The sequence below is a fragment of the Meriones unguiculatus genome, chromosome 17 (assembly GCF_030254825.1).
Source record: "Meriones unguiculatus strain TT.TT164.6M chromosome 17, Bangor_MerUng_6.1, whole genome shotgun sequence".
Classification (NCBI taxonomy): domain Eukaryota; kingdom Metazoa; phylum Chordata; class Mammalia; order Rodentia; family Muridae; genus Meriones; species Meriones unguiculatus.
This window is the reverse complement of record NC_083364.1, coordinates 22849061-22864770: the sequence shown is the minus strand read 5'-3', so window position 1 is coordinate 22864770 and position 15710 is coordinate 22849061. Positions and strand designations below refer to the sequence as shown.

Here is a 15710-nt window from a genome sequence, read left to right as displayed (position 1 = left end):
GAGGTTCTGAGCTTTCTGTATTATGGGCTGCCAGAAGGACAAGGTCAAAGTTTAGGCTACAGGTGGGGTGAATTCAGCTGAGTCGTGTGCCTGCAGCAGAAGGCCAGCTGGGTATGAACAGCAGAAAGGAGTGTGCATCCACTCTGCTCACCACTGTGCCCTGAGGTCGTATCACTGCGTATCTTCTCAATGCTGGAAGAACTCTTGGTGACTCTGTGCTATGTCTTCTGCCATGGATGACCAACAGAACAGAAATTTGAGAGAAAACCCATCACTGTTTATGCTGTTGAAAAGCTGTTTCTACATCAAGGCATCCAGCCCTGAGCTGTGGAGCTGTGGAAGGGTTTTAGGGAGGAGGTGGTGGCAGGATTCTGGCTGTGCAGAAGCAGATAGCAGCAGCCAAGGGAATAAGGGTCCCCAGTATCTCCATCTAGGGAGAGGTGGGAGACAAAAAGGCTGCTCTGGACTTGGGGTGACACTGGGGAATCTCGGCCCAGGCCCTGAATAGGCTTCAGAGTAGATACTGCTGCCTTGTGTTGGGAGTGGCCAAGGCAAACAGTGAAGTTTGAGTTAAGTCCCTGCTCAAAACACCAAGGCTGAACTGCCAGGGGGAGGCAATGCAGCTGCCTAGCCCGCCTGCCCACAGCGCCAGCATCCTTTGGAGGGCCGCTCCACCTTAAGCAGCAGCGTCCTGGCGCTGGCAGGTGGGATTTCCCGCGGGCAGGGAGCATGCGCACCCTCTCTTTATTAATGGTCTGAGCAGAACACCAGCGCTTTTCCTAGGGCACTAGCCTTCTAAAGGCGTTTCTCGTTCTCTTACTTACACATGCCCTCTATCAAGGCTGCGGCCTGAAGCAGGACGCAGAGGAACTCGGTGGCCCAACTCCTAGTGTGTGGAGGGCTGCGAGTTTGGTAAGGTTTTGATAACCACGATGCCCCTACCTTGTTACAGCAGTGTCCCCCACACCCTACTGACTGCCAGAAGACTTGAGCCTGCTCCGCGACTTTGCTTGGGGAGCATGTAGGCTCAAGAGAGGTCCTGGGCTGGGGCCTGCAGTCGCAAGAAAAACAAACAAAAGCAAAAAAACAACGGGCTTCCCACGGTCGTGCCGGTCCAGAAGGTCGCGGCGGATGCGTGGAGGGCCGTGTTAGCCGGCAGGAAAGGAGTCGGCCGCCGGGCGCTCCGCCCTCGGCCCGCCCCGCCGAGGCCCTGCCGCCGGGTCCACCTTAAGGGGCGCGCTGACATCAGCGCGCCGCCGCCGCCCGTAGGGTGGGATTTCCTCCGCTGCCGCTGCCGCGGATCTTGCGCCGCGTCCAGCCCGCGCGCCCGACCCCGGCCCGACCCGGCCGGCCCCGCCCGCCCGGCTCGGGGAGGGATGCGGCGGCGCGGCGCCCAGGATGCCCCGCAGCCCCGGGACGCGCCTCAAACCCGCCAAGTACATCCCGGTGGCCACGGCCGCCGCGCTGTTGGTTGGCTCCAGCACCCTCTTCTTCGTATTCACGTGAGTCGGCGCCGGGTCCAGTGCCTGCTGGCAGTGGGGGGCCGAGTGGGCGCACGTGCCCCTCGCCCGCGGCGGCGGACTAGGCGGAATAGTAGGGGCTGGCGAGGGCTAAGGGCTGCATCTGGGGCGCGCGGACAGGTGAATGTCTGGCTCCTCGGAGCGTTCTAGCAGGCCCTGGGTGTGGCTGCAGCCCTTCTTTCCCGCGGGGCTTTGGAGGGGGACGCGTGCCACCTGGAGTCACCAACCCTCCTCGAGGCGGAGTGGGAGATGTGAACTCCCTCGTCGCAGCCAGCATGTAAAATCAAGTTATTCCTGCGATTCCCGCGTAGGTGTGGCCTGCCCCAGAGCCGCGGCTGGCCACTACGGCCTGCCTAGGGCCCTCTGCTCTCCCTGAACACAACACTGTGAGAGGCTCCGGGACGTGCTATACCCAGGCTCCAGTACCTACACTTATAGTCCTGGGGGACAAACTGACCTCAGAGGCCAGGCCACCAGTCGTAGGGAGGGAGCACTTTTGCCAGCCTGGCACCCAGTTGCTCCAGCCTCAGTTTTGTTTTTTTTCTTTTTTCTTTCTTTCTTTCTTTCTTTCTTTCTTTCTTTCTTTCTTTCTTTCTTTCTTTCTTCCTTCCTTCCTTCCTTCCTTCCTTCCTTCCTTTCTTTTCTTTCTTTCTCTCTTTTTTATTATACAGGCTGGCTCACAGGTCATGGGGTGCTAGCGGTCAGTTTTGAGGATCTTGGGTCACTCGTTTCTTTTTACAATTCCAAAGTCTTGGCACAGCTCAGGTGACCAAACGGATGGCCTTTTTTTTTTTCCCCCAGGTGGGACAGTCCTAGATGTGAGTGAGCCTGGGATGGAGCCGAGCCACCCATTCCACTCTGTAGAATCGCATAGCAACATTTGTGGGAGTCTGAATGCTGTGCCTGCTTGAGGAAGAGAGTCCTTACCTGGAGGCTGGGGTTGGGTGGGTGCCACCGGCTGCAAAGAGCAGGTTTAAAAAAGGCCTGTGTGGACGGGCTTATTTCTGGCTCTGGAGAGCCTGTGTGTTCTTGTCACTCAGATGTTGTGGACTGTAGGATAAGGGAGGGGCAGCAGTAGATGGACTTGGGGAACCAAGACTGGAGGGGACACATCCTGGACGATCCAGTCCTCCAGAGGTTGAGTGGGGTTCTGTCTCAGTGGGGGGAGGTTCAGATTGATGTGTCCCAGGTGCAGATTAATGACATTTAACGAAGCTTTAAAATTAAGACGTGCAATATGGGAATAAAAGTTTTAAGAGAAATTGAAATCCTCTGCCCCTGCTTTTATTTCCTCGGAGGACATCCGTAGTTTCTGAGGGTCCTTCTGTGGTGTTTCCTGGGAATGACCCAGCCCCAGGCTTTGGTCTCTGAGGTAGCTACTGTTTTCCTGGGCAGCACTACCTCTGCTGTTCTTGAAGCTGAAGTTCTGGGGCCATGCATATTGGTGTTCTTGAGGTGTGGGATTCTCTCTAAGGGACAGCCCACTCTGCCTTCAGCTGGCTTTGCACTTGGGAGAATGTGGCATGACTTAGGCCCTGCTCAGTCTATGTGTAACCTCATTTGGCCTTTGGGTGGATCCCTGAGGTATGGGTATGACCTTACCTGCCCCGCTTTGGCTCTGGGTCACTCCAGGTGGTTCTGTGTCTCAGAAGAGGCTCTGCTGGACAGCTGTGCTGATTTGGGGTATGCCAGGGTCCAAGCACATCTGGTGGACAGACTGGGATAGTATTCAGGATAGTAGTCATACCCTACTCTCAGTGCGTCCCCCCCGTCCTGTTTCTGTCCCAGCCCTTCGTTACCTCGTTACAAGGAAAGGAAGTGGTTCCCCCCATCTACCCTGGAGGCCTGTGTAGGGGCCTGGAACTTTACCTGGAGGCCGATGACCCTCATGTCTCCTCTCTGCCCTGCTGAGCATGAACTGCTCCTCTCAAGGCACACTTTACTTACATGCGAAGGAAAAGTGGGTCAACCAAGAAGGGGAGCCCGAGGACTGAAGGACCAGGGAGTCCCTCTCAAACCAGCTCACCAAGAGGGTAGCAGGCCCAGCAGAAGTGCAGGCTTCTTTCCAGAATGGGCTGGGGATAGGCAGGGACGGGAGAAAGTGGTGGGTTCTAAGGCTCTCTCCTGGGAAGCTTCCTGGGCTCCTGCTGGGGTGTGTCTCTCTATGGTACAGTGCCAAGCTGGGTTTGGTGCTGGGATGGCCCAAAGGCCTTCTCCAGGCCAGACCACCCCTTAGGTCCATTTTAAAAAGGACACGATAATGCATGCCAGAAGGTAGAGACTGCTGTCAGGCAGCCAAGCCTATAATTGTGTTAGACCATTTGAGTACCTCGGGTGGTGGAGCTGAGCTCTCTTCGTTGTTAGAAGCCTGCTCCAGGACAGCAGACAGGCCAGGTCTGGCCCCTGGCAGCCACGGGAGAACCTAGGAAGAAAGCAGTTAACTGGGGCGTCATGGAGGGGGGCCTAGGTTTGGAAACTCTATGAACTTCCCTACCAGGGTGTCCTGCTGGTGATGGAAATTACTGCTCCTCTGAGTCCATCTCTCTGTCTAGCAAATGTCTAGGGATTGGACAGGTTGGGTGTAGCTGCTTCATGCTCCAAAGTGTTTTGGATGTCCAGAGTGAGTGGCTGCTGTTGTGGGCCCCAGGTGCCCCGTAGGCTAGTGATGCCCTCAGACAGTGTTAATGAAGAACTTGATTAAAAGAAAATGTCTGAGTAAAAATTTTCCATTCCACATTTAGCTTTGGCAGAAGTCACCCCCTTACTGGGCGGTGTCTCTCTGCTGGCCTGGGCGGGCCTCTGGATCTTTACCTGGGTGGGGCACATAGTGAGGGCTTATGTTCTTGCCTGAGTTACTGTTGCTCAGGAGGCATCTTAGACCTGGGGTGCTGGGAGCCCCAGAGCTAGGAACGCAGAAATGTGCACACAGACCTAGTCCCTAGCATGGCTTGAGCCAGCCAGGAAAGGGTCTTCAGGACTAGAGCAGGAAGAGCCTTCCTGCTCACTGGAGGCCGGATGTCCCACCTGCAGACTGGGCCTCTTGTCTGCTTGACTTTCTCTGACCATCTTGCAAGCTCAGGGCTCAAAGTGGTACCTGCAGGGGTGTGTGAGCTGGCTCCAGCTGGGCCCTCCTGGAGCTAGGCAGGGTGCCCTGGTGTGTCTGAGGATGGATTCCGCAGGCAAGCACTGTAACTACCTTGGGAAGAGAGCTAAGCAAACAAGTGCTCCTGCCTGCCATATCCTTTGGGAAAGCTGGCATGTCCTCAAGTGTTCCCCTGTGTCCTGTGTGTCCTCACACATCCGTTCAGTCTTCGGTGGTCCTTGTGTTCATGCTTGCCCTGTGCTTGGGGGCAAGCCCAGAAAGGCAGAGAGTTTGCCTGAGTCCCAGGATAGTGGGCAGCTGACCTAGGTTAGACAAGCCTGAGGGAGGAGGTGGGAGAGGGGGGTTGTACCCCATGGGGTGTTTTCATGTGCCCGTGTGGTGGCCTCTGGGCATGAGCAGATGTGCGGTTATGTCTATATAATGCGTGTGCCCACAGAAAGTGTCTGTATGTGAGTCTTCTTGCAAGTGCCTGTGTCTGCAGCAGTCTGTTGATCACATATTCGTGAGCTGTAAATTTGTGCTTCCATGTGTGTCTTGGAGCATGCGTGTGAGCACATGTGCTTGTGTCCATGTTCCTGCATGCGCCGGTATGTGCGTTGTTCCCCACACAAACCCTGTCCCTGCTCAGCAAACAGGCTTTCAGAGTCTGGACCCTATCCAGACCCTGGTGGGGAGGCCATGAAGCCTTTTTTCCTTGGATGGGCTACCTAGGCCAGAAGGCCTCCAGCAGCACCTGGAGGACAGATGCTTGGTCCTGGACCTAAGTCAAGCTTTAGGGGCTTAGAGACAGTGCAGGGTCAGTGACTTAGGTTCCAGCTCAGAGTGCATCAGGCCCTCTGACACCTCGCTGAGGCCCCCACTGGCCCTGCTGTACATGTATGCCGATGGTGCTCACGCTGGACAGAGTCTACCCTGTACCTCAGTGCCATGGAGGTGCCCCAATGCGAACTGTCAGACGCGGCCCAGGACTGCCCCCTTGCTCCTCAGCCATCTCACTCAGGGCAACCATCTGGCCCATGTGGTCTGCTAAGGAGCTTGGGAGGCTGCCAGGTGTGTGCGAACACTCCGCCCTGGGAACTCAGCCCTTCCTGCTTCATAGGCAGGGTGCTGCGAGGCCAGTGCACGCGAAAGCCACGAGGCAGCCAGCCCCAGTGCCTGTATTCTTCGGCTTCTTGTTGCCACAGAGGGAAGGTAGCAGTTGTCTCCACTTCCTGGCCAGGAAAACCGAGGGCATGATGCATCGTGTAGTACAAGCTCTCTCCACGTACACTGCCGCCTGCCCTGTGTCTCCCCTTTGCTGCCGCCCTGGGACCCCTCGTGATTTTGCAGGCGGCACTAGGCTTTGATGCTCTGCCTTTGACTTTCTAACGTGGGGTCTGAATTTTCACTTTGTGCCAGTGTGGAACCAGCCCCTCCCATCGGACACCACAGGGAGCTGATATGTTCTACCCAAGTCAGGCTGGAGGGGACCCCGTCCCTAGAAGGCTTGGCTGCTTCTCTCAGGTGCCCCCTCCCCGCCCCCTCCTCCTGAGCTCTTCACTGCTGGGCTGCCTTTGCCGAACAGCATGGATTGGAGGTCACAGACTTCTTTTCAGTGCCATCTGTGTGTCAGTCAGAGAGGGGGAGTGTGGAGTGAGGAATGTGAAGGGTGGACACTCCAGCCAGACCGACAGGTTGGGTGTGATCCGCTGCTGGACCCTTGTGGCTGTGGCCTGTGTTGTCATGCCGTATGTCCATGCTGAGGGAAGAGGATGGGGTATCCTGGCTGGTGGCCCCATAGGGGGTGCTGCCGTGGGAAGCAGGAGCTTTAAATAGCCTCTTGCTTCCCACTAAAAATAGTTCTGCTGCCATGGAGGTGGTTGCCGGGGCGGCGGGCCTGGCTCCTGGCCAAGGCAGGCGTGGGCACACAGCGTGGACTGTGTGCTCGGGTGGCGGGTAGCTGCAGGCCCTGCAGGCAGCCACCATCACTCCATTTTGTGGTCAGGGCAGCTATGAGGGAAACCCCACTGGCCTGGCTCCAGAAAGGACCAAACACAGGCAGGAAAGTAAACCCCTGTGTTACCTCACCACCTGTCTCAGCAACCAGGAACACAGGAAACACTGTTTCCTGAGGCCAGAGAAGCTTCTTGAACCCAGCGGGTAGACTTCAGTAGCCACTGCAAGGTTGGGATTGGGAGTTCAAGGCCTGGCATGTCTCTGCAGGGGATTCTGGACATGACATGTAAGGGCTGAGGCAGGTGTGCAAAGTCCTTACTGAGAGGCTGCAGAGAGACCTTCCTGGGAAGGTGTGAGGAGAAGTCAGCGTTGGCTCCAAGTGCTGTGGGCTGGTGAGAGATCAGAAGAGCAGGGGTGTGTGCTTGCTCAGTGTGTTAGGTCTCCTGTGCTGCCACCTGGCAAACAAAGTGACCAACCCAACATAGGGTCTGCCAGGACTAGGGCTGTGCCCTCCAGAAAAGGAAAGAGGATGTCCCCGGTACTGGCTGAAGCAGGGTTGTGGCTCTCATGCTGCTGGGTAGCTAGCTCGCTGGCCTCTGAGTTCTCCCTCCTGTCTGGGTCCCTCAGGATCGTAGTAGCCTGGACAAGCTGCAGCTGGGCTGGCTTAGCTCTGTGGCCACCCCTAGGCTGACTGGCCCTCCAAGAGGTTTCCTCAGCTGTGAATTGTGTTCCAGGCAGTGGCCCTGGGGTTGCCAGGGTTCGAGCTAGCCCAAGGAGCTTACGCCGGGCATGAGGAACACAGTCAAGGTGTCGTGATGGCTAAGATCTCTGGTGTGCCCGCTGGTGGGTCCAGGTGCATCCCTGTGGCTGTGTCTCAGCATGTTGACCTTGCCTTCTTGGTATCATACCCCCAGCTCTCCGCCTGTTGTCCATTACAGGTGCCCATGGTTGACAAGAGCTGTATCTCCAGCTATTCCTGTCTACAATGGCATCCTCTTCCTCTTTGTCCTGGCCAACTTCAGTATGGCCACCTTCATGGACCCTGGCGTCTTCCCCAGAGGTAGGGCCCTGTACGGGGCAGCTCACCCTCTCTGCACTAGAGTATGAGTGGCTGGCTTGGGCTTCCCGGTAGGCGGGCTGGGCAGAGATTAGAGAGGTCCTCTCCTGCTAGGAAACTCACCTTCCTGTACTCTTGCCACCCTACTGGGCTCCTGATGTTCAGCGGACGAGGACGAGGACAAGGAGGACGACTTCAGAGCCCCACTGTACAAGAATGTGGATGTCCGGGGCATCCAGGTCCGCATGAAGTGGTGTGCCACGTGCCACTTCTACCGCCCACCGCGCTGCTCACACTGCAGCGTCTGTGACAACTGTGTGGAGGTGACCACCCCTGCCCCTTCCCACACCAGGCCCCGTGCCCAGTCACTACCTCCCGTGTGTTCTGACATACTGCCCCCGTGTCAGGACTTTGACCACCACTGCCCCTGGGTCAACAACTGCATTGGACGCCGCAACTACCGCTACTTCTTCCTGTTCCTGCTGTCACTCAGCGCGCACATGGTGGGGGTGGTGGCCTTCGGCCTGCTCTACGTGCTCAACCACTCCGAGGGGCTGGGAGCCGCCCACACCACCATCACGTATCCTTATCCTCACACGGTCCAGCCCAAGGCAGCGTGTTCTGGGGGGTCAGTGGGTACACGAGTCTTCGAGCAAAAGAGTGGCTGTGCTTAGATGAGAGGGGGCGGAGAACTGTTGATGCAGTGTGTGTGTGTGTGTGGGTGGGGGGGTGCCCATTGTTCCTGCCTCGGCTTTTGGCCTTAACGGGCCAGCATGGCTGTCATGTGTGTGGCTGGCCTTTTCTTCATTCCTGTCATCGGCCTCACTGGCTTCCACGTGGTACTGGTCACTCGGGGGCGCACCACCAATGAGCAGGTGCAAACCCTGTGGGCTGGCCTTCAGGAACCCTCCTGTGAGGTTGCTTAAGCGTGTGTGGGAGGAGGGGCTCGGGGCGTGGGGCCACGGCTGCCCATCCCCTACACACTGGCCACCCGTGGACATTGCAGCCACCAACAACTCAAGGCCTTGAAACGCTATAGTTTCCTGCAAGGGCAGGCCAGGATAGCCTGGATATAGGGCACTGCTGGGCCCACTTTGCCCACAGTGCTCCCATGAAGACCACTTCTGAGGACCCCACCTACCTTTGCCTGTCTCCCTGCCTGTCCTGAGTGGCCAGGCTGGCTGAGGGTCCCATGTCCACAGGTGACTGGGAAGTTCCGCGGGGGTGTGAACCCCTTCACGCGAGGCTGCTATGGGAACGTGGAGCACGTGTTATGCAGTCCCCTGTCACCCCGGTGAGGCCCGGCCTGGGCAGGGGGACAAGGAGGCCTGTTCTGGGGGTGGGGTGGGCAGCCTCAGACCCTGAGCCTGGTTCCTTTCTGCTCTGGCCAGTTGGGGCTGGCCCTGCCTTTGTCCGTTCTGGCTTGTCTGGCCACTGACCCTTCTGCCCTGGCACAGGTATGTGGTGGAGCCCCCCAGGATACCACTCTCAGTGAGCCTAAAGCCACCCTTCCTGAGACCTGAGCTCCTGGAGCGAGCTGTGCCCCTCAAGGTCAAACTTAGTGACAATGGGCTGAAAGCTGGCCGCAGCAAGGTGGGGGTCTGGACTGGAACAGTAATGGGGGTTGAGAGTGGGGTTGTGGGGTGTAGGGGTGGGGACAGGAAGAGGAGGTGGAGGGACTGGGGAAGTTTTGTGTATCTGGAGCCACTGGAAGAAAACCCAAACTTCTGCTGGGCACAGTGGTGGCACACACCTTTAATCTCTACCCCTGGGAGGCAGAGGCAGGCGGAGCTCTGAGTCCTAGACCAGCCTGGTCTACAGAGTGAGTTCCAGGACAGCCAGGGCTACACAGAGAAACCCTGTCTCAGAAAAAAGACAACAGAATCACCCAGACTTCACCCACCACTGCTCCCTCTTCCCTAGTCCAAGGGCAGTCTAGACCAGCTGGATGAGAAGCCTCTGGACCTTGGACCTGCACTGCCCCCCAAGATAGAGGCTGCCACCTTTGGGAGAGATCTGAAGACCCCAAGACCTGGCAGTGCTGGTGAAGTGGAGGGGCAGCTGAGGGAAGGGACATGACTGACCTTTGTGTGACTCCTGTGACTGACTATGGTCCCTCTTCCCAGAGAGTGCCCTGTCAGTACAGAGGACCAGCCCTCCAACGCCTGCCATGTATAAGTTCCGGCCAGCCTTTCCCGCTGCTCCCAAGACACCCTTCTGTGGACCTAGTGAGCAGGTAAGGCCAAGCTCTGCCTCTGAGGAGGCCTGCAACTCTGAAGACAGCCCCACCTCTAAGAAGGTCCCATCCCTGGAAGGGACCTGCTCCCCTGGGAAAGGAGAGCCTTGTTTGGTCATGGTATCCTGATCCCATTCTTACATTCCTGACAAGGCTGTAGTGTCAGTAAGTTGTCATGTGCATGTTGGCAGGTCTCCATCCTGTGGGCATGCAGAACTGGGGTCCCTTGGAGGGGAGCAGGTGAGCTGCTCCTAGCCTGACATCTGTTTCTCTACTGGCATTGTCTGTAGACTAGGTGGGCAGCTTCCCCCTCTAGCAGTTAGGATGTCTGGAATTCCACCATTAGTCATTCTGCAAGGCCCACGGGAAGCCCTCAGAAGAATTGAAGGTTTGTTTGAGAAAGCACATTTATTTTCCTGGGTTAAGTACTTCTTTGTCCATCACTGTGGAAGAGCCAGCAGCCTGGAGCAGCCTGTGGAATGATCCAGAGCCCAGAGTATTCCCAAGGCTGCCATCCCTCCCGGAGGCCGAGAAACTAGTTCACACATCTAGACCAACTCTACCCTGGGGGCCTCCTTACCTGTCTGGGACATTGGCTGAGAGTGAGCCTAGGAACCTGTGGGCAGGGGTCCTAGTGGCAGTGTGGTCACCCTGCTGCCCAGCAGGAGAACAGCGTAGGTTGGGAGGATGGGCTTTGGATACCCTCCCTGTGCCACCGTCTTCCTGTGACTGACTGTACCCCACAGAGGATTCCATAAGGCTTCCTGAGTATACCAGGACAACAGTTAATCTTACAGGCTTCGGAATCTGAGGGGCCTGTGGCTCAGTTCTAGTCACAGAGACCAAAGAAGCCCCTCTAGCTGTGGCTGTGGCCGCTCTGGATTGGAGAGACCGAGACTGTAGACCTTGTGCCTGGAGAACTCTGCTCTGGTCTTCCACTACAGAGACCCACCGTTGGTTGCCTTAGGGTCTGTGCAGCTTCTTGGTGACTGTGGATAGAGGCAGGCCCCACACCATCTTTCCTTGGGAGACAAACTCTGGGAACGCAATGCTGGCTCTTCTATTCCAACTTCCAACCATAGTAGACACTAGAGGGTTGGACGTGAGATGGGGATGGGAGCTTCTCTGTACATTAGGTGCTCCTGCCTCCATGGCTGGTGCATTGAACCGCATGCTCAGTTTTTGGTGCTACAGGGTCAAGAGGTGAGGTATGGGCAGTAGTGAGAGTACCCTGTCCTCCTGCAGGTTCCAGGCCCTGACTCCCTTACTCTGGCAGATGACAGCACCCACAGTCTAGACTTTGTGTCCGAGCCCAGCCTGGATCTCCCAGACCACGGGCCTGGTGGTCTGCACCCTACCTATCCCCTTTCCCCACCCCTCAGTGCCACTGATACCCTCTCAGGTGCCTTACGCTCCCTGAGTCTCAAGGCTGCCAGCCGGCGGGGTGGGGACCACATGACCTTACAGCCACTGCGCTCTGAAGGTGGGCCCCCCACTCCCCACCGCGGTCTCTTTGCTTCTCATGCTCTGCCCAACCGAAATGGCAGCTTGTCCTATGACAGCCTACTTAACCCTGGCTCACCCAGTGGCCACGCACGCCCCACACCCCCCTCTGTTGGCATGGCCGGCTACCATTCACCCTACCTGCACCCTGGGCCATCAGATCCGCCTCGGCCCCCATCCCGCAGCTTCAGCCCTGTGCTGGGTCCCAGGCCCAGGGAGCCCTCTCCCGTGCGCTACGACAACCTGTCTCGGACCATCATGGCCTCTATCCAGGAGCGCAAGGACAGAGAAGAGCGTGAGCGGCTGCTGCGCTCCCAGACTGACTCACTCTTCGGCGATTCTGGTGTCTATGACACACCCAGCTCCTACAGCCTGCAGCAGGCCAGTGTGTTAGCGGAAGGGCCCCGTGGCTCTGTGCTGCGGTATGGCTCCAGGGATGACCTTGTGACTGGGCCTGGCTTCGGTGGTGCACGTAACCCTGCCCTGCAGACATCATTGTCCTCACTGTCCAGCTCCGTGAGTCGGGCACCTCGGACGTCCTCCTCCTCCCTACAGGCTGACCAGGCCAACAACAATGCTCCAGGACCCCGGCCTGGCAGTGGTTCACACAGGTCACCTGCCCGTCAGGGCCTGCCTTCCCCACCAGGCACCCCCCGATCGCCCTCCTACACAGGCTCCAAGGCTGTTGCCTTCATCCACACGGACCTCCCAGACCGGCCACCCTCACTGGCTATGCAGAGGTGAGTGCCCAGAAGCGTAGATGGGTTTCTTCATGCGGGACCCCCTGTCACCTGGTTCTCCCAGCTTGTCCTGGAGACCCGTGGTTGTCTCTGGGGACAGTGCAAGGTGGGTAGGCCTTAGCTTGCCTTCAAGGCCCCTAGTGTCCCGTTTGGGAATGTCTGGCCCTGACTGTTTTGTGTGGGGACACACACATTTGCGTGCTGAGCCAACACAGACGTGGCTGTGAGCCCTCCCCGGAACTAGCTTCACGTGGGTCTGTGGCCTCCCACCTTCCCAGGTTTTGACATGTGTTCAGCATGCTGAGGCTGAGGGATAGTGCCTAGGCATAACTGATCTGTAGTGAGCATGCTGCCACAGACAGCTTAAAAATGGGGAAGGGCAGGTGGGACCTAGGCACCTGAGCACTGCTTTCATTGTTTTGGTCTCAGGTGAGGCCTGAGAGGAAACCCCTGTTTAGGCTATGTGGCTAAAAGGGTCCGTGGGCCACGCCCACCTGTGCAGGAGCCTATTCGGTTTTTTCAGGAGTGATTTGTTAGGGAAACCAGCTACAGTTCCCTCAGGGGAAGAATAGTAGCTCTGGACAAGGCCAGAGGATAGAAATTCTACCCCTCATTTTCCTGAAAGGCTGGAGAAAGAGCTGCGTGTCCACTACTGGGCTTTCTAACCTCAAGCCCCGTGGGCAAGGTAGGGCCCAGACACTCAGGATAGCAGCTCTTTGGCCTATCCGACTGGGAGAGAGCAAGGTGCCCATGAGGGTGAAAGCAGTTCTGGCAATATTTGTCTGTCCCGTGACAGCACAATCCTAAGGTCAAGGACTGCCCAGGGCCTAGGACACAGGGCTCCAGTCCATATCTGCATGTGTCCTATCGCCTACTGTCCCGTGTTCACTGTGTGTGCATGTGTGTGTATGTGCTTGTTTTGATGCAGGGATCACCCTCAGCTGAAGACCCCCCCAAGTAAGCTTAACGGGCAGTCCCCGGGCATGGCCCGTCTGGGGCCTGCTGCCAGCCCCATGGGGCCCAACGCCAGTCCTGCCCGGCACACGCTGGTTAAGAAGGTGTCCGGCGTGGGTGGGACTACGTACGAAATCTCGGTGTGAGAACTGGCCACCACTCATCTGCTGTGATTCCACGGGGACCAGGACCCCCACAGTAGCTCCCCAACCCCATCAAGTTCTCTGCCCCAGGGAGAGGAGGCTACCCAAGCCTGGTGTGGACACATCAACAGGAAAGAAAGCCCTGCCTCCACGAGCTTGTGCTCCGGCTTCTGCCTGCTCATCCACTTACCTTCTCACAAGGGCAGCTGGATCCACGGCTGTGGGCTGTGATGGGGACCCGGACTGACTCCATCAGCCAAACTCAGCCCTGCACCCTGTTGCCCTCATTCCTCAAGGCCAGCCCCGACAGTCCCATGGGCCCACCCACTCCTGTCTGGATGAGTTGCTGCAGCCCTGTTCTCCCAGCTGCTCCCGATACATGGCCTTTCACTGACCTAGCTGGTAGCTTGTTGCTTGGCAAGGCCTCTGCTTTGCAGGGAGCAAAACCCTGGCCTGCTGTGGGTTGGGATGGACGGATGGACAGATAATCCAGCTGTAGCAGGGGTCCTAGCTCCCTCTGTCCTGTCTTGCCTGGCTGGTGGGTTTATGTCCCTGTGTCTGTATGCTGTGCTGCCGTGCCACGTCTGATGTGTTAGTGCCCGGCTGCCACTGTTCTTCATCAAAGCCTTAACTTCTGCTTTATGCTCTTGTGGGGGGTGATGGGGGGGTGGGCCAGAGCAGAGAGGGGACCAGATGCTGCCCCAGGGAATAGTGGGGCCGAGAGCCCCCTCCTTCCCTCTCAGGCCTTCCCTGCCAAACTGGAGAGTCCTCACCCCAAAGCATACAGAGTTCCCAGCACTGGCTTGGCCAGTGCCGCTGGAAAGCACATCAGGGAGGGGTCAGTTCTCCCCCTGGCGTCAGGGACCCGAGTAAGCACATGGCAGCGTCCGCTTGCATTGTGTATGTTCTATGTTTTTATATTTACATCTATATATCTATAATTTTATTAAAAAAAAAAGGAAAAACCACTTTGATCCTTTCCTTGGGCAAGGCTATGGCTGTGGGTGCAGGGTGGGTGTCAGGAAAGGGGTTGGCCAGCTGGCGTAACGTGGCACATTTCTATTAGCCATTTCTGCTGGCAGGTCAGGTCAGGGCTAGTTGGTAACAGGCCTCGTGCTGGTAAGTGCAGAGGCCTCTTAGCCCAGTCTGTGTCATGCTGGACAACAGGGTGTTTGGTGAAAGGTTAGGACCACAGCTGCCTCCTGGGACTCCAAGCTACCAGAAGGGCTTGGAGCAGGTGCAGTGGAAAGTGCACACGGGGCCCACATCTGGCTGAGAACCCTATGAAAATGACAGTACTTTCTAGAATATACTCTCTTCTGCCATATGCCAAGTGAGTGCCAGAAATCCATGTTTTTCTGAGCTGGGGTTCAGAGCAGGGCTGGAAAGGCCTGGGGCAAGGTCCAGTGTTTCAGGGAGGGATTTTCAGACTCGGGAGATGTCCAGAGCCTTGGGGAGGAGGGGCTCATAGCTGTATCCCCTGCTGACCTCCACCTTTCTGCTTCTCTCTCACACGGACATCGGCCCACAGGGGGCGAATTGGCACCTGTAGCCGTGGATGGGGGTGGCGTGGTCCTCCTAGGGGGACTCCCGGCCTGCACCTGTGCCACCTCGGTCATCCTGAGGATCACCCGCCGCTGCGGGCCCCCTGGAGCGTGGCCGCCGGGGCGGCCCCCCGTGGGACCATTTGTCGGCTACATTCCGCTGCATCCAGCCTTTTCCCCAGCTTCTCAGGTCCCTAATAGAACACTAGTAGGTGGCTCCAGGGCCATGGACAACCTGCTGGGGACCCAGAAGACCAGGCTGCTACAGAGCTTGGAGTGGGGCTAGATGTAGCCTGGGGATCCCTGTCCATTCCCTGTCAGCCAGCCACATCTTGACTCAACGGTCTGCTAGGGCCCATAACCCCGTGTCCAGGTGACCTCAGGAAGTACCCCCACCTGCTGCAAGGGTCCAGTGCCCTACTGGGGGTGGCCCCAGAGCTACTGGGAACCAGCATGACCTTCACCCCAACCTCCCTACCCCTTCCAAGCACTTTAAACCACTTCCTCCAGGGAGTCCAGGCCTCTGTGGGTTGGGCTGGGGTGGGGGTCTCAGGTCACTGCAGGTTACTGCACCCCTCCACTCCACCCCAAGCACATGAACAGATGCCTTAAAGTCCTGGAGCTGCCAGCCAGCCTGGTGGACCATGGACCCGGTCCATCCGTCTCTGCCTCTTGCCTGCTCTGACCCCACCTGGGTCTTCTGTGTCCCAGGGTGATACCTCTGGAAATACCCAAGCCTGTGGGCCCGGATGCCCATGGGGGGAGAGCAGAACAGAACCCCTGCAGGCCCCCCTTTCACACAGGGGCCCTGTCCTGGGATCACTTCTGGGCAGCAGTTCTGTGTCTCCCACCTGGGGACATAGATCTACAAAGCTGTTGTTTTTCTGTTCTACAGGATTTCCCTCTCTCAACTTCCCTAATAAATTTTTTTCTGTGCTTACCTCCATGGCACTATCCAGTAGTGTGAATTCCCCT

General features: G+C 57.5%; 1 protein-coding gene across 4 annotated transcripts; it reads left to right on the top strand.

Annotated features, from left to right (window-relative positions):
- The first annotated feature begins 779 nt into the window (after nucleotides 1-779).
- Zdhhc8 (zinc finger DHHC-type palmitoyltransferase 8) lies at nucleotides 780-15675 on the top strand. Of its 4 annotated transcripts, none has more exons than XM_060370026.1 (11): nucleotides 780-912; nucleotides 7497-7618; nucleotides 7781-7938; nucleotides 8023-8195; nucleotides 8388-8490; nucleotides 8818-8909; nucleotides 9073-9208; nucleotides 9539-9659; nucleotides 9742-9851; nucleotides 11097-12094; nucleotides 14723-15675. In XM_060370026.1, exons 2-11 carry the CDS (start codon nucleotides 7582-7584, stop codon nucleotides 14931-14933), a joined length of 2139 nt encoding a protein of 712 aa, XP_060226009.1. In that variant the 5' UTR covers nucleotides 780-912; nucleotides 7497-7581; the 3' UTR covers nucleotides 14934-15675. The 4 variants fall into 4 exon arrangements, with proteins under 4 accessions (XP_060226009.1, XP_021500885.1, XP_021500886.1 ...); XM_021645210.2 differs by lacking the exon at nucleotides 780-912 and adding an exon at nucleotides 1253-1502; XM_021645211.2 differs by lacking the exon at nucleotides 780-912 and adding an exon at nucleotides 1256-1502 and having other exon boundaries at nucleotides 13023-15675.
- Nucleotides 15676-15710: the final 35 nt, after the last annotated feature.

Excerpts from the sequence above, each read along its gene's own strand:
- Zdhhc8 (XM_021645210.2), top strand. The coding sequence starts at position 1,399 with ATGCCCCGCAGCCCCGGGACGCGCCTCAAACCCGCCAAGTACATCCCG. Across the intron at positions 1,503-7,496 it reads ACCCTCTTCTTCGTATTCAC|GTGCCCATGGTTGACAAGAG; the intron begins GTGAGTCGGCGC and ends TGTCCATTACAG. Across the intron at positions 7,619-7,780 it reads CCCTGGCGTCTTCCCCAGAG|CGGACGAGGACGAGGACAAG; the intron begins GTAGGGCCCTGT and ends CCTGATGTTCAG.